The sequence below is a fragment of the Daphnia magna genome, linkage group LG2 (genome assembly GCF_020631705.1).
Source record: "Daphnia magna isolate NIES linkage group LG2, ASM2063170v1.1, whole genome shotgun sequence".
NCBI classification, from domain to species: Eukaryota; Metazoa; Arthropoda; class Branchiopoda; order Diplostraca; family Daphniidae; genus Daphnia; species Daphnia magna.
The window spans coordinates 5,248,472-5,265,969 of NC_059183.1; the positions used below are offsets into that span (position 1 = coordinate 5,248,472).

Consider the following 17,498-nt stretch of genomic DNA (forward strand, 5'->3'; position numbering starts at 1 on the left):
CGATGGCAAACCGCATCACATTCAGTTGCTCGTATATCGAACAACATCAACCGTCTTCTCTTCGCAGTGGAAATTTGATAGCGATCCCCACAACAGTAAAGAAACAAAAACAGTGCCATCCAGTAAAAATCAACATGTTGAGGAATATCTTATTGTTGTGCATCGGTAAGTAGTGTTGTCGCCATCTTTACAATGTGCGGACGTCTCTTGTCCGCCATTTTTGTTTTTTCTGTCCATCCTTTTGTGAAAACATTTGTCTCCGGTTAACCAAGACCATCTCAATTTTTATATTTGATTAAAAAACTGTTGATTAAAATTCATTGAGATGATGGTGAGTTTAATTGGCATTGGTTTTTGCAGTTGGTTTGGTAGCTAGCAGCGCGGCCCAGGAATTCGGTGCGCGCATCGGCAAACGTGTCGGTCGCATCGGACAGAGCAATGGATACTTTTACCCGGTGCCCAATCCACCATTTTCGCTGCCATCACCCGAAGTTGCTGCTACTGTTCGACCAGTTACCACTGCCCGTCCAGTTGCCTTTCCCACCTTTCCAACTGTCGGCCCTTGCCAGGTAGATCCAAACTGCGTGGGTGCCAATTGTCGTCCAGTTGGTCCCAACTGCGGACCTGCTCCCACCGTTCCCATTAGGACCACTGCTCGTCCAGTTGCTACGACTGCTTACACTACTGCTCGTACAACTACTCGCCCAGCCCCTACCGTTGCCTACACTACGGCCCGGCCAACTCTTGGCCCTTGCCAAGTGGATCCTTTCTGCTTTGGACCTAATTGTGGACCTGTTGGCCCTAACTGCAAAACGACCACAGTTCCGGTGAGGACCACCACTCGCCCAGCTCCTGTTGTTGCCGTCACCACAGCTCGTACAACCACAACTAGCCGCCCAGTTCCTACAGTTGCCTACACCACGACCCGCCCAACTCTTGGGCCTTGCCAAGTGGACCCCTTCTGTTTTGGCCCTAACTGTGGACCTGTTGGCCCCAACTGCAAAACGACGACAGTTCCAGTGAGGACCACGACTCGTCCAACCACCACTGCGCTACCTTTGGATTATCTCCCACCGGTCGTAGCCGTCACCACTAGAGCCCCGACTACCACGACACGCAGGCCCACGGTCACTTTGGGTCCTTGTCAAGTAGATCCCAACTGTGTGGGTGCCAACTGTCGTCCTCTCGGCCCCAACTGTGGACCGGCTCCTACTGTTCCCATTAGGACTACCCCTCGCCCAGTAGCTACGACTCCTTACACCACTGCTCGTACCACCACCACCACTCGCGCTACCACTGCCCGTACGACGACCACCACCCGTGCTACCACCTCCCGTACTACCACTACCACCTCTCGCCTCCACTGCTCCCTACCCTCCACCCGCCTACCACTGCTCCCTACCTGCTCACTACCACTACAACCACTGCACGGCCAGTAGTTGTTACTGTTAGAACGACCACTTCGCCTCCTTTGGATTATCTTCCACCAGCTCCTACCAAGGCTCCCGTGGTTAAGCCCGTGACTACCACCGGCTACGATTATCCGACCCCGGAAAACCCACTTGATTTCGGACCGAGCAACAACCAAGGCACTGGAGTGAAATTCCCTACCACCACCACTACCACCACACGACGACCTACCACGACGACCCCTAGGAGACCCAACGTGGAGCCCGTCCTTACCGAATCGCAAGAGGAAATCCTCTTCTGGGACTTCCGTGAGTCTATCGCTGGCGAACCGGAATTGGACTACCCAATTTTCTTCAAGATCCCTGAAACGGCTTTCACGTGTGAAGGCAAACTTAACGGTATGATTTCCATATAGTAGCAGAATTGCACGACACACAAACATCTAAAATGATTTCCTTTTCATGATCTGGTTACAAATAATCGCGAAACCACAGGATATTACGCCGACGTTGAAGCTCGTTGTCAGGTGTTCCACATCTGTTCGGTTGGAGCCGAAGGTGGTGCCTTCCAGAACTCCTTCCTGTGTCCTAACGGAACCATTTTCAGCCAGGAAAGCTTCGCCTGCTTGTGGTACAGTATCATTTCCCTAATCAAAATGAGATGGATTACTTTAGCCCTTTTACTCCGGTAAACACAGGTGGCACGACGTTGAGTGTGCTACCAGTCAGCAGTTCTTCAACTTGAACGCCAATATCGGCATCGTCCCCGAATCGGCTGGTAAAGTAACAACCGGTGCTGCATCTTCCGCTTCAGGTATCCAAATTTCTGCCAGCGCTGGAGCGTCATCCTCATCATCGGGCGGACGAGGCGTTTCGGCGGCCGCTTCTGCCAGTTCGGCCACGTTTGCCGCTGGCAACAAGCAAGCCCAGATCAAAGGTGGTTCCTCCCACAGCGCAAACAGTTACTAAACGAATGAAAACGAGCGACCTGGAAAAACGAAGAAAAGACACAAGTGGTTTTTTGTAAATTAGAAATCCTGCCGTTTTTTGGCCTACCATGTTCCGTTTGTATACCCGACAATCCATTCGGTCATCATCCGCTATGCTGTAAAATCTCGCAATTGACGTTTAGAACAATTTGTTTTTGTTTTTGTTTTGATTTGAAGATCTTCAAAATTTCCATGTGTCGGTTTGCAACTACAAATTGCAATGATGTTGTAGATGTATCGGTTCCACCAACCCGATCGGATTCCCCACTGGCGCCATTACTTATATACGTCAATCTGAAAATAAATCAATCTAAAGGTTTATTGTATCCCCCTTTTCTATATCCTATAACAATTTTCTTTTTGTTTCAATATATCTATAGCCGATAACCGGCTATTAAAAGGTGATTGAATCATGCATCTAATACAAGGACTGATTTTTATTAAGAAAAAAAAAAAACATTTAAACTTCATTTCGAAATGGCAAGTTTAACCGTCGTTTGTTTCATCTACTCAACTGATGCGTGCGTCTATGAGATGACAAGCCTTTCGGAAGTTGTAACGCTTCATTGCCATACAGCGAAAAGAGAACGTATATAGTGTATCATTTCCTTTCACCATGAGCATGTCTAAAATTACATGTACAGCACACACACACACAAAACTACAGGGGAACAGAGCCAGTACAATGCAAATGAGGATGTTGGATGAGCAGTTGGCTACATTATGATGAAGGCGACGACTGAAGAGTGGTGGTATTTGCACGCAGAACGGCAGGCGAAAGACGTTGGATAAATAAAGCACAAGGACTTTTCCCACCCTTTTTTTTTACTCACCGTCATTGTTGAAGATGTACACCCATGAATCATCCGATTACTCGCATTTGCTACATCTACTTCTAGGTAGTAGTTTTGCATTCAAGGTCTAACCTTTCTAAAAAATATTTTCCATAAAATACACACCCTGAAATTCACAAACGCCTTCGTCATTTTTAGACGGACCACAAGCCTGATGATGTAACTTTCTGTTTAAAAACAAAACAAAACAAAAAACACACGGAGGAGCTGCTGTTTTCTCCGCCATCTTGGTGGCACATTTTCAAAGCTAGAAATATCTGGTAGTCTATACGTTTTTGTTTTGAAATGGTCGTAAAAACAAATCAGCAATTATGGCTGTCGCGTCTTTACAGTTTACAGGTGGAAAAATGTGATACCCATCGGCAAGAAATGTAATGAACTCTTTTCACTATATGGACAGCCAAAGAACTCAAGGCCTTGCCAAACTTTCCCATCACCATCTGTCAGGTATTTAAGTTCAGGTGACACCAACACGATAACGAGGTTCTGTAATATACGAAATTCGACCCGCAGAAAACGTTCAAGCTCAACGTAAAGAAGGTTCTTCTCCATTGGACCTTTCAAAAATAACAAAACAATTGCCATTTTCTTCTTTAGATAAAACCTATAAAGAAACGCCAAGAAGTAGGTTCGCTTGTGTTTGGAAATGAGTTTTTTTACATTCACCTGCATACACAATCGTCCTGGGGGGGGGAGATGAGTTTATGATTCTGTTTTCTAATTTGTTTCATCCTCTCCTTTCTTTTCTGTTTTTTTTTCTTCTTCTGCCTTTTGACTTGCTCTGTCTGGGTCTTCATCCGCCTTGAGGCTCTTACGAAACCCTGTGAAATGACCGTACCTTTCTCCTTTCCACTACTTACAATTCATCGATGTAGACCAAGGATATCTTGTGCTTTGAAGAGCCCCCTAAAAGTAGAATGAGGAATTAAAGTTCAAGTCTTCTCGTGTGACTGGCTATTAAAAATACAATCCATGTAGCGTGTTTGTAGAAAGGGTTTCCTATACCACCAACAAAGAGGGATTAGAGAGAGTGATTTCGAATGAAAAGGAGAGATATCACGCTGTGCTTTTTAGCGAATCGCTACGTGAGGAAAACAACACGTACTTGTATTACAACGTGCCAAATATCAACAGACAAAATTCGCTGTTCATTAGTCACGTTTGTGTAAACGAGACTCAAGAACAGTCTCGTTGGTAGACTTCCAAGTTTGGAACAAGCGCGATTCAATGAATGATCGTTAGCGAATCACAACCAAATCAATTATTTTCTTCTTTGGATTCGCTTAACACCTCTGACATTTCCAAAAAAGCTGAATAGCGTGTGATGTAATATTTAAATCGACACCGCTGCTTTTTGAGTCTCGTAACGGAGACACGAATTTCATCACAAAAACGGAATTTTGTTTTTTTTGGTTCACAATAACTAAAAATCCTCGTTACATTTGTATCTAAATCATGCATGTTTATAGCCATATATGTGTGTTTAAAAAAAATAAAAGAAATGAACGAAAAAGTCAGGCTATCGCTTTACGTGTTGTTATCGGGCAAAGACACTTATACGATGTAAGGACGATGTAGTGTGTTTAATGGTATTTATGAATGGGCACAGATTAGTTCAATCAAAGAATTTCGGCGAGATGGCAGCCTCTTCAATGAATCATCATGAACAACATTTGGTCGTAAAACCAGTTGAATTTTCATAAATGGCTTCTAGGCGATTACTTTTTGCGTTTTAAGAAGGCTTCCTTCTCATAACGATTAAACCGAAATCCATACCCCAACAGACGAGAAATAACGAGAAGGATTATAATGTGTATTCAAACAATTCCCTCGTCCAACGAAACACCCCATAACTGCAGAAAATATTTTAAAATTCAAAAACAGGAAGCAAAGAAAAAAGTTGAATAATGGATAAGGACCAAATGGATTGTCCGGTAGGGGAACCATCCTTGATGTTGGCCTACTTTTTGCCAGCTTCATGCGCAAGCAAATCGGCGGAAGCGAGTCCTGTAATTCCCCGATCGTTACAGTCGAATGATCAGAGTGTGGAACGATAAATTCCGAGGTTTCTGCTGTGCAAATTTTTTAAATTATAACATGGTACCATACCTTCAACCTCGCCTACGCTGACGATGTTGCCACTTTTTAGAGGTACTTCAAAGGTTAAGCTTGGATTAATCAACCAGTTAGGCATGACCCCTTCAACATCAAACAAAAATCTATACAAGCGGTTGTTTTCTTGCGACTCGGTCAGGACGCGTCCTTCTTGTAAAGGAATTTGGTAAATAGAAAACGATCTGATCGTCTGTATACCATCCCTCCAAGTGATTACCTTTGTCTAAAGTAAAAAAGAATCAAAATTCGTTGTAAAAGATTGATTTGGTGTAAGGTTTTGCATTATCTGTTGTACATATTTTATAAATTTCCCTTACCGCCCTTTTCTACGTAACACGAAGAGGCAGGAAAAAAGAAAATAACTAGAGAAACAACAACTAATAAAATTAATGAATTTTAATTACCTGATGTGTTAAGAGGATGAGCGTTGATGACCGCCAACAAACAGACCACTGCAATCTAGTTAGTCATTAAACGAAAAGACAAATTGAATGATTTCATCAGTGCGAGAAACCTAAAAGAAATCATGTTACTATAACGTTCATGCTGATGGTTAAGATGGCTCAATTATGGTGCAAATAGCTCTCGTTCTCTGACAAGAAATACGACGAATGTTGAACAAGCAATGCCGGTTATAGTGTGAGCTTCTCCCCGTCTTTTATTCAAATTCTATCGGAGTTACGTTCGTGCATAAAAATAAAAATAAAAAGCCGGACAACTTCAGGACCAGCTGCGTTCTACTTTGTTTTTCTCTTTGGTGATGAGTTAGACGTACCACAAAAAAGGTGCATACTATATCTAAGCATCTCTTATCGTTCTCGTTAACCCTTGGTTTATTCCAAACTTTGTCTGTTTCATTTTGAACCGTTTTAGCTTTGTTCGTAAACAGGATCTGAAAACAATGCTCAAGTGGTGCCAACATATGGTCATTGCAGCAATGTAAACATACGTCAGCACAGTCCCAGAAAAGCAGAACAAGTGGAACGAGATCCGTGTTCGTGTGGTGTATACGTTAACCCTGGGCAGTGACGTTGAACTGAAAGTAATGGAAGCCAGACCTGCAAAAGTTGCACATTTTGATGAAGTGGGGTTGAAACGTCATTTTTATACACAATGACCGACTGCGGTTCGTGAATTTAAAAAAAATTATAAGTTGCTAGAGCATTGGAGAACGATCGTAAGTTGTTGTTCGTGGTTGTCAGTCTGCGAAAGGATCTGTATAGACTATGGCAGACCATTCCAGCATAATTAACTTAAATGGAATAATAAAAACAAAATCTTGAAGAGTATTTTTTTTTAAATAGAAGTTTGACTTCCCCCTTCTTCGAAAATGTTACATTTTCATTAAAACCTAATCTAGTTTCACTCCCACTTATTCGTAAGTTAGATTCTGAGAATACACGCTGTTGTGTGCAAAACTTCTACTTGGCTGCTGACACGTTAACCTTCCCCACATCAAAAGATAACGTATACGGTGCCATTGTAACGTGCAAGTCTGTTAACTTGGTTCTGCTTGGAGGATTTCACTTCGGTATCCTAGGGATGAAGAAACTAAGTTAGTTTCCCTTCAAACGTTCGCATTTTTCTGAACTAATTGTTCTCCACCGCGTCTCTTTCCATCTATGCGTGCCAGAATCTACCACCAAAGACAGCAAGCAGGACCGCGGTTAACAAAAATTGCATTCGAGGAAGCAGTTATAGAGACAAAATAAAACAGATGGTCTACTGGTTGCCAACGTGAACTGATCCTGCCGCAATGAACGACGCGTGCATGTCTCTTGAGGGCTAGCCAACAGAAGAGGATAACAATGAAGTTTGAAATATGAATGATTTCCCTGGCAAACTGTGCGAAACGTTCAAGTTCATTCACGTAACTCGTGCAGCTCATCCCCTAAATTAAAAATGCCACAACTCATGGCGTACAAGTGAAATTGGTTTTCCCCTGAAACTATAGTTGTTTTTTGTTGTCCCCGTCTAAATTCCTCATCACGTTCTATAAGTGCAAGACGATGTAAGTAACAATATACCAGGATCACCTGGCGGCTAACTTTCCTCTTTGATTCTTCGAACAATCCATTCCTCTCTCAACTCAGTTTGGCATTTGGTTTTCTTCTTTTTTATGAATACAAAACAGCTGAAGAACTAATCGTTTTTGTTTCCTTCACAGTCCCCTCCGGCCCGTTCTAATAAGAATAGTTCATGCTACTACAGCTTCTAAACCCATCAAACAATCCCTTACGTCGCAATTTCACGTGACACTTTCAAAGCGTGAAACCAAGCGTATATATAAGACTGCTCTATATAAAGCCTGCCCCTTTTCTTTTTATTCATTTCACTTTTGACTGGCCGTTGCTGATAACGTCACGTCGTTCCCGTGGACGTCATATCGATCGCCACTGTATGCCGTGCGTGTACGGCTCACGCGTTCGCGTTCTGTTTGATTATTATCGCCATTGTAGGCGTCAGTTTCGGTAGACGTCAAGTTGAGTAGATGGAAACGGCTGTTGTCAACGCTTATGAATACTATACATACGTCACCCTATAACTATCAAAAGTCGGCCGAAAAGTTTGCCACCTATGTCAACTTTTCACGAAAAGGGCCACGCTTTAGTGGAGGCCAAGAGAGACACAATGACAAGCTTGATTACGACCTAACATTTCATGTGGTTGCGCCTGTGTTCCAGACTGACTTTTTCGATCAACATCACCTTAATTATAAAGGAACGTCTATTCAAGTTTACGAAGAAAAAAGGGAATCCATTGGTTCGTATATACTTACCCATTTTGAATGAAATCTATGTCGGGCCGAAACCGTGTCAAACTGGCAGGGTGGTGAGATTGCTTATCGTGACGAGCAATTCACGCCACGCTTTGTACGTGCAGTTTTACAGCCGGCATTCCGAGCAGCAGTAGCTTACAAATTACTGCTGTATATTCACAGTAGCTCGCAACTTTAAGAAAAGACATTGATCGCAGTTCGTAAAGCGATATGATGGCTGCTGTTACGCTTCCAGCACGCTATAACATAAAAGATTCAGGCACTGTAAAGTATGGTAGAACAATGACGCCTCTAATGAAATGACTGGATTTCAGTTGACGTATTCGTAACGCCTAAACGTGTATGTATTTAACAAAAGAAAAGAAACGTTTTTGCAACAATCTGCGTGGGGGCGTTTATTAAGGCCGATTCGCATTCACGCTCAGAAAACAAAAGGTTTCTTTTAATGATTGATCGATCGATGGGATTTTGTCGTGGACGTCGATGAATGGATGCCTGTCACTCCCAATGTTGTTTTGCTCACGTGTCGATTGCCGTTCGTTAGCGAAGCCTTGACGGAACGGAAGTGTGTAGTAGTGGGTCGAATGTGTAGTATAGGATTCTGCAGTTCATAAAGAGGCAGGAAGGCCGTTATTAATGGCGTCGTTCTATATGGCTTTCCGTCAAGTTCGCCTTCTTTTGAGTTGCCGGAACGCGGAAAAGTTTGCACGGTTACTCACGTTGGTGGCACGTGAAAAAGAAATCTACCGTCACGATCGGAGTTTATAACATTTTGATATAACAAAGTCTATAAGCAATGTATTCTGTCAATTTCTTTCCTTGACTTGCCAGAAACAGGGAAGCATTTAACGAGTGGGAGGGCCGAAGGAAATTTAATGGACGTCTCGACACGTCAAACGTAACAAAGTGAGGTTCTTTAATTTAAGTGAAATAAAAACGTGCGAGAATAAATAATAAAGAATAATAAAAGAAAAGAAAAAAAAAACATTTTTAAAACATAAAAGGATTCATCATGGCCATTTGATGCTGGAACATCATCATTTGTTGCTGTCGTTGAAGCAAAAGCATTTGATGCTGCTGCATTTGCTGCTGTTGGAGCAGCTGAGCATTGATTGCATTGCTACCAAATGAATAAGGCAATCCAGAACCAATGGACGACATGGTCGATCTGTTCGGTTCGGCGTAGTGTCCCAACCGATTGGGATTATTCGAGGACAGGCTGGCCAAGCTGAGCAGTTGAAGCAAGGCCTGATATCGCTGCATCTCCTGTTGACTTCTGCTCGGCTGTGATATGTTTGATTGCGAAAAAATAGCCGGTGTCGAACTCGTCTGTCCCATCTGATTAGCAAATGGATTGACCATCATCGCGGCTTCTTGTTTCGTTATCGTCTGCTTAATCTGCTCCCAAAGTTGAGGCCTCTTCGCTGGAGGCTCGTTCAAAAGCTGGGCAATCAAAATTTGTTGTTTGTTCATTTGTTGGGCTTCAGGTTTCACTTGCTGCTGGAGCAATTGCTGCTGGATCAAAAGCTGTTGCTTCTGGGCCTCCAACGTCTGCTGAAGTTGTTGCAACTGCGGATTGAGTGCCGCCTGCACGTTGGCTCCGGGCTGAAACTGGCCGTTCACCATTTGACTCTGATCTGAATATCAAATCGGCCGAAGACGAGGAAAAACGTCAGTTTTGAACGGTCAACGAACTGTAGGGTACAAGTGAATGACTTTTAATAATTGGGTTAAATGACAACATACTCGTTATGGCCGCCTGAGCTGTTGCCACTTGGTCCTGTTGAATTTGAACTGAAGCCAATAGACCCTGCTGTTGTTTTTGATTTTCCAACTGAAGGGCTTCCTGTTTCTGAGCTTCCAGTTCCGATGCTATGGACATGGGGCTGTTGTTCGAACTGGTCACTTGCTGTAAAAGGGCTAATTGTTGGAGTGGACTTTGCAGAAGACTGGCCGAGTTTCCAGCGCTCAAACCGGTGGCTCCTGTTGGCACGTTCGTATTGAATTGCCGGCTTTTGATGTTGGACACCTTTTCGGAAGAAGCTTCTGTCGTAGTGTTCTGGATGTTTGTCCGAGGAGTTGATGGACCAGCTTCGATAGATCCAATCGAAAGCAACATGGCAATCACTGTAAATGTATATAATACATCCATTATGATTATAGAAAAGGCTGATGGCCGGAGACCAATGTCACTCGTTCAAGCCGTTGGCTTTAAATACCTGGCAAAAGGAAGTGAGATGCTATCATGGTGGACGTTAAACTTAAGAAGATGTGGACAACTTTAAAGATAAAGTTGGAATGAAACGTTGCGTTCGATCTTACAACTTCGACTGACGAATTAAACGTCATGGACCGCATATTTTATACTACAACTGACAGGACTTAATCCAACTCACAAGAAGTGAAAACGAGGAAAGAAAAAGGTAATGTGGCCAGGCCACACCTATTTCCATAACGTATCGCTTTCAGTTCCGGCAGTTTTTCTTTTAATAATCCGTTTGAAAAATTCTCTTTCTGTATCGTTTTTGTTTTTTTCTTTTCGAACTAAAATTGGGTCTATTGTAAGAAGAAACAAGTTTTGCTCCACTAACCCATTTTAAATGTGGACGGTCATTTCTTTGGCGATTTCTAATCGCCAAAGAGTACGGTGCTTTCTGAATCCGGTTGCAGATCGTTTTGTTGTTCTCCTTGTATCCTTGGCAGACTGAATTGAGCCCAAATTGTTCCAGAAGGAAATAATAAACCTCGCAATGGACGACTATATAGTAAGATGTAGCGCTCAATACCCCCACTATCGATTTAGACCTAAAACTTCTAGGAAGTAAGTAATAATTCAAACGCTAATACCAACGTGCACTTTTTTCTGCAACGTTACGTATAGTTTTCCAACGAATAATTTATCATGAAAGAAGTTTACTGGTGTAGGATTTCGGGTTGAGTTGCAAGTTTGAATGTCACCGAAAACATTAGATGCTGCAATCAGTTTTCGCCCCATCTTGTTGGAAAAAGTACATCATTTTTGTGTGTATGTTGAATTAGGCTACGAAAAGGTAGTGTTCGCATCAGGTAGGGCTGGTAAATGTTAAAGAAAACGTGATTTTCATTTTAACGAGATCCGCGTCCTTTTTTTTTTTTTCAGAATCCCGTTCAGTTACAATAGGGAGATCACGTTACCCGGAAATGTGCCAGTTCTATACTAACGGCTTTAGGAAATAAAAAAATATTGGCCAAGCATCCCAGCTCAATGAAAAAATAATAATATTCACGCCTTTTTATTTTTGTTTTGTTTTGTTTTTGTTTTTACTCACAAATAAAAAATAGTTTACTTGAATTAGGGGGAATGAATGTACTTTATCCAGTCATAAATCAAACTTTAGTCGACATCATCAATATGACGGTGCTGCCGGCGGCAGACGTCTATATAAAATCTTGATAAGATAGGAATTCCATTTCCTCGAGAATTGTCGTTTATGGCAATGCACACAGCACCGGGAGAGAACGACACGGAGAAATCGATAACTCGATGGTTCGATATACTTTCCGTTCGTGTTTCCAATAACGTCTTTGTGTCAATTCTTTTTTTTCTGAAGGGAGGCTGACCCATTGTTCGAAAAAAAGAATGAAAATACCAATCGATCTGTCGTGTAACTTATTCTTAAAAAAAAAAAAGAACTTGCGATGTCTAACAAGTCAAAGACCTTATATGTTGACATTGCCGCTTTCGTGTAAACATAACACTCTGATTTATTGAACGTGCAGTTTGAAGTGGAGCTCAATTATTGGCGATAAAAATTTTGTTTGTTATACTTCATCCTGCATCCTTCCCCAGAAAAGAAAAGAAAAAAATCTGCGATCATGTAAAAATTGAAGCTATCAAAAAGCGTGTGAGTGAGATGTGTTTCCAACGAAATCGATAAAGTACAATTTGTTTGCCTTTCGTATAATAAGAAGAGCGTGGGCGTGCCGAGTAATGAGTTGGTCGGTATACGTTATAATCGTGCATACACTAGGGAGGTGGGCTGATTCTCATTAACCCCTTCCTCTTATTGCCCAAACTATTTCCCCGCTTTTTGTTCGGGTCGTTCGTTCCCAGCCGCTCGACAACGCCCCAGTTTCTATAAGGCTATATAGAACTAAATGATGCAACTTGTCAGCAGGATATAAATTAGGGGAAACTCGACATCCTTGATTCAAGAGACACGGGGGAGTTATATTCACATAGAGACCCAAATACATATCACTCGCCATCTCACCTACCCCACAGGCCCCAGTGGGTGTACGACAAAAGAGGTATACACACACGAATTTTGTTGTGGCCCGGAATCGATCGCGATGCAGCATTCGGGTATATATATACATCTTATACACAAATGTCCATATCTATTAAGCGCAACGTTCATTCGTTCTTGTTACATTTTCCGTCTGCATTTTTCTACGGCTTTTTAAAATCGATGAATGAATAGAATATTTTTAACAAAAATGAATAATTGAAACACGGGTTGTGCAGTTTGACGATCTTGGATGTTCTTTATTTGCTGGGTGTTTAGTAACCCTAAGGTTTGATGTTTTTTTAGCGCTTTTTATTTCTTATACTTTTTTTTAAATTTTTCCTAAGCTCTTTTGATTTGTCGCTGCAAGCGCTCAATCTTCCAGTATACCAATCCTATCTAGTGTTGAGATGCCAGCAGCAAATGAATAGGAACCCTGTCATCAGCTCATAGGGCCAGTCTTTACAGACAATATACAGTCCAACCATTGCAACGGAATGACGAACGTGGGGACAGGCACGTTCCCTCTCTGCATCTTTGGCTTTTGCAATAAAAGCACGCAGTACGTGTGGTAAGATCAAAGATTTATTTCACGCGTCATGGAACACACCTTCAAAACAAATTGAATGGTCAACTACGGCTGGAAAAACAACTCTTTAAGTCAATCACATGCCAAAGTTTTCATTCTGGTCTTTTCAATATATAGTTGAGTTTCTTTCTTCAAAGAATTGACTAATGTATATTTTTCGGGACTTGATGAACGAAACGTTTCTTGCATATCTATCTAGTAATGCACTCTATCTTTCTGGCACAGTATTGAAATCTTCTTCAGTATATTGTGTTGTTGCATATAAATGATAGAGTCCTATATGAGAGATAGACGGAGATGAAAGAGATAGGAAACCAGAATGAAGTTGATGGTCTGACTTGCCATGGGGCGACGAGAGATTGATCGTGATAGACTGTTGGTTTTTTTTAAAAGCTTAAAAAACAATGTTTATTTTATTTTCTGTTCTTTTCTTTGCTTCGGTTTTTGTGTTTACTTGCTTGTTTCCTTTCAGCAGCATCCGAGCACGATATATAGCTCGTAAAAGCAAAGCGATGACGGGCCAGCCAATCGAGTCCAAGTACATGGAAGGAGACACTATACGACAACAAATAAGGAGAACGTTTGATTTCAGCTTTGATTGTTCTGCTAAAATAATCAATTTTTCTTTTCTTCAGTGATTCTGATGTGGTTATTAAGTTTGCATGTTTGTCGGTGAGAATCAGAATATGTATCTAAAACCTGTAAATTGACTTCATTAGTGTGAAAAGGCGAGTTTGTTCAGATCCCGGCATTTGTCATGTTTGACATACAATCTCGTGCGTATTTAACGCGTGTAATTCTTCTTACTCCGATATGAGTGATATTTTTGCATAAAATTAACTATAGTTCTTCTATACGGCCAATGTACTTGCTGTACATAAAAGGATAAATATTTATCACTTTCACGCTTTTAAAACGAATCAAAACTGGTATACGTAACAAAGCATGAAATTATAATTATGCTTAACTGTTACAAGTGAGTTTCACACTCTTGAGTAAAAGTGAAACTTGTGATTTTAAAAAACACGAGGATAAAATAACAAAAACAACGAATGCCAACAACTTAGTCAAAGTTTTCTGTTTACTACGTTCTGACTGCGTCTTCTTCGCATGCTTTGCATATTTGTCTGACCCTTTCTGTTCTCCAGTTCAATGCACGAATCAATATAAGAGCGCGAAGAACCAATTTGGACTTTGTGTAAGCGGAACGGGCAACAAAACATCACCTGGTGAGCATTTTCCCATTACAAATAACTATCCGCCACATTCAGGAATTTCCTTTCATCTTCTTCCGCCAAAGTTCCTCTTATTGATTTCCAGTGTTATCGTTTCTTTTTCTTATTTTTTCTTCTCGTCTCTTCGGGTGCGACGAAGACGTAGTCCGACGTAATGTACTTTCCTTTTCTTTTGACTGCTTTCTTGGAAGCTCCTACGGGACCCCACCTAAAAACTTTCCATCAGTATATACGTATAAAGCCTAGAACAGAATAGAATTTGCCATGGGGACACCCAAGATTGGCTTATTTCGCTAAGGGCTGCCAGATTAAATCGGGCCACAATTGCTTCGGTAAAGCCTATATATACGACACTATATACGCGGTGTTTTAAGTCACGAATAGCAAGGAATCTGACGAGCTTCGTTGCATCGAGGAAAAGATGTAAGAGCATTTTAATCATTTCAGTCTTATTGGAGTTCTATACGGGTCGTTATTATGTGATGTTGTGTCGTGGAGAGTATCTATAATACAGTATATTTATTGGTCAGATAAGACGTTCCATAGGCAACGCACCGGAATAATTAGCGGGAAACCTAATATGTTTTTCAGAATCAGCGCTTGATTTTGGTTTTGTTGCAATAACAAAGCTAGATGTATAGCTATATGGAAATTGAACGATGTTCACAACAACTGACGTATATTCGACTGAAGGTGACCCACGCACAAGGATTTATGTTCCCCACAATTCCAGCTACAGTTTGCACAATGATCAGCGAAGAGTCCCGTACTTTTTTCTTCTTCAAAACAAAGTATATTTTCTTTTTAAATTAGCTGGGCGTTGCTTTCTTACGCATATTGGTCAAGGATCTTTTTATTTTTATCCGTTTGACCGGTTCTAGGACGATTGTATGGCATATAAAAGCTTTTTCAACTACTGCAATACAGGCCCGATTATCCGAAAGCGGCCAGTGCGAGGACGAAGAGGTTTTGGCAAACGAAGAATGCATTAGATTCGGCGGAAAACGAGTAAAGCAGTCGATTGACGTCAGCCAAGACAGAACGACAGTTAAGCAATGATATTCTTGGCACAAAGTGGCCTCCGATGAATGAGCCTCATTTATCGTCACTGGCATTCTTGCCAAGAACTTATCGATTGGGGGGAAAACGTTGCATTTCTTCGATGAGATTTAGCCGTTTGTTTCCCTTTTTTTTTTTGGCAACGATTTGAAAATGAATGTGTCTAGCCAAACTCCCTTTCAACATCGTGACAATAAGACGTACATACATTATGCACAGTCGATGTGGTTATCGGGCAAGAGAACTTGCCAATCGGTGGCGCGTATCGTTTGTTCAGTGGAGACAAAAGCAAAATGATTGTGCTGAGAGATCCTATACGTATTGATTGCTGAAACCTTTTTCGCCAAGTGGTATATTTAAAGAAGAAAAAGGGGCGAATAAAAATGGAAAGAATACACATAGTTATGTTTAACAGGGATGAAAATAACATAAACAAAAACATTTTTGTTGTGTCTTTTTGGCTTTTCGCCCGACTCGTGTCTCTCCCTGCGTCTCTGCCGGATCGAACAGGATTTCCTCGTTGAACCCCAAGCACGATATAGATATCAAGGTTTTCCGATTCTGTCAAAGAAGCTGTTCAACTTCCCATGTTCTTCTATAGCAACTTGGCGTACGTTTTTGAGCGACCCAATAAAACATTGAATCGTTTTGGCCTTTTCGTTCGAGACATTCGCAAGGATATTACATATAGAAACTTCGGTCTGCTTGTTCTCCCACCCCCTGTTGGTATTTCCGGTTTTTCCTATAAAAAGGAATCGAAGAAGTTTTTTGAACTTGAAAATACCCTCCTACTTTTTCAGTTCATTTTCAATTTTTCTCTTCGAATGGGAAAGCCGTATCGTGTGAAAACAGTTTATACTATCTCCTTTTTACATCCCACTTCTTTTCTTTTTTACTCCGTTCTTTTTCTTTGGTAGCTCTTCTTTTCTTCACTCCCCCATTTCTTTTTCTTTTTTAAAATATTATGTTCAACGAAACTGCACCTTATTGATCGGAACACGGCGAACGAGAAAGAGACTTTTGTTAGTCGTGCACTTTCTACATCAAGTCACGCCCCCGCACTATCCGACTCGGTGCATTTGCTCATCTTCTTAGACTCTGCTTATGTTGCCTTTTTTTTTTTATCTTTTCGATATATAGCTCGGAGAATATACAAAAGACTATGCCACTACAGTTTGCCAAAATGAAGACAGAAAAAGCGCTTTAAAAACAAAAAGAAAAGGAGGCAACTTATGAAAAGTGCCAAGCGCTTACCCGAACGGACTTACTGTACACAACAACAAAAAGAAGTGAGAAAAGGAGAATTCGGATTCGAGGATATAGAACAACTAGTCTACATGAAAGAAGAATAAAAAGAGCTTGTCGGACCTATTTCCATTCAACTATAGCGACCAGCGCGGAGATAGAGTGTGATGTGTTGGAAAAAGGGCGGAAAATCGGACGTGACAACGAACTAAGCAAGCAGACGAGTGGATTCGTTGCCAGGGCTACACAAAAATGCTGTGCCTTGTGTATAATGCAGAGCCATCCAACACCCAGCTCGAAATAGAGGCCTCCTCATTTTTCTGTTGGCTCATTCAGTATATGATATATATGTTGAAGCAGAGCACTTGACGAGCCCTTGGGATCTCGACGGTGGATGAAGGGCGTGAATAAAAGAGATAAAAGTCTATATGCGCTAGACTAACAGTCAGCGGAACCAGGCAGAGGCCAGTAGGTTCATTTGCGCTCGGGACGTTCAATCACAACTCTGATTAGACAGCGTTAAAGACCCGCTGGCCCGATGACGGATGTTTGTTCATCTTAAGACTATACTTAGAAATAAATTATCAAGAGATGAAAGGAGGACAGTTGACCGGTCATTTCACGATTAATCGTGAATGTCACCAAATCCTTTCGCGCTTGAATGAAATACACCAGTTTAAAGAACGGATTTTTTTTTTCATCACGAAATTAAAAAAAACGCGTATACTAATTAAACAAAACAATGCAAGGCATCAATCGATTTAAATTTGCATTGAGATGTGCGAGAAAAGGGAACAAAAGAAGTCGAGCTGATGTGTCGTATATAGGAGATTGACAGTCATGCCACGCAATTTTTTTGCTGGTCGTGACAAAGTGAGGGTTACGATATTGAATCGTCATTGAGCCGCAATGTACGTGATATGGAAGAAGTGCCAAGTTTCCCTTCGTTCTTATAT

At 41.5% G+C, this 17,498-nt stretch overlaps 2 protein-coding genes across 2 annotated transcripts; one reads left to right on the forward strand and one right to left on the reverse strand.

The window, feature by feature from the left end:
* LOC116917916 (mucin-2) lies at positions 1-2,719 on the forward strand. The gene is made up of 5 exons (XM_045168824.1): positions 1-165; positions 361-1,323; positions 1,410-1,808; positions 1,905-2,040; positions 2,108-2,719. Exons 1-5 carry the CDS (start codon positions 3-5, stop codon positions 2,376-2,378), a joined length of 1,932 nt encoding a protein of 643 aa, XP_045024759.1. The 5' UTR covers positions 1-2; the 3' UTR covers positions 2,379-2,719.
* A 6,205-nt stretch (positions 2,720-8,924) lies between these two features.
* LOC116917929 (mediator of RNA polymerase II transcription subunit 15) lies at positions 8,925-10,509 on the reverse strand. Its single transcript, XM_032923549.2, has 3 exons — positions 10,366-10,509; positions 9,893-10,273; positions 8,925-9,783 (listed from the first exon to the last, which is right to left on the reverse strand). The coding sequence occupies exons 1-3, from the start codon at positions 10,502-10,504 to the stop codon at positions 9,137-9,139; spliced, it is 1,167 nt and encodes a 388-aa protein (XP_032779440.2). The 5' UTR covers positions 10,505-10,509; the 3' UTR covers positions 8,925-9,136.
* Between the last annotated feature and the right edge of the window lie 6,989 nt (positions 10,510-17,498).

Bases quoted from the DNA above. Each gene is read 5' to 3' on its own strand.
- LOC116917916 (XM_045168824.1), top strand. From the start codon at position 3: ATGGCAAACCGCATCACATTCAGTTGCTCGTATATCGAACAACATCAA. The intron at 1,324-1,409 runs CTACCACCTCCC...CCTACCTGCTCA, and splicing joins TACGACGACCACCACCCGTG to CTACCACTACAACCACTGCA. The intron at 2,041-2,107 runs GTACAGTATCAT...CGGTAAACACAG, and splicing joins GAAAGCTTCGCCTGCTTGTG to GTGGCACGACGTTGAGTGTG.
- LOC116917929 (XM_032923549.2), bottom strand. From the start codon at position 10,504: ATGCGGTCCATGACGTTTAATTCGTCAGTCGAAGTTGTAAGATCGAAC. The intron at 10,274-10,365 runs GTATTTAAAGCC...ATACATTTACAG, and splicing joins ATCTCACTTCCTTTTGCCAG to TGATTGCCATGTTGCTTTCG. The intron at 9,784-9,892 runs GTATGTTGTCAT...TTTGATATTCAG, and splicing joins AGCTCAGGCGGCCATAACGA to ATCAGAGTCAAATGGTGAAC.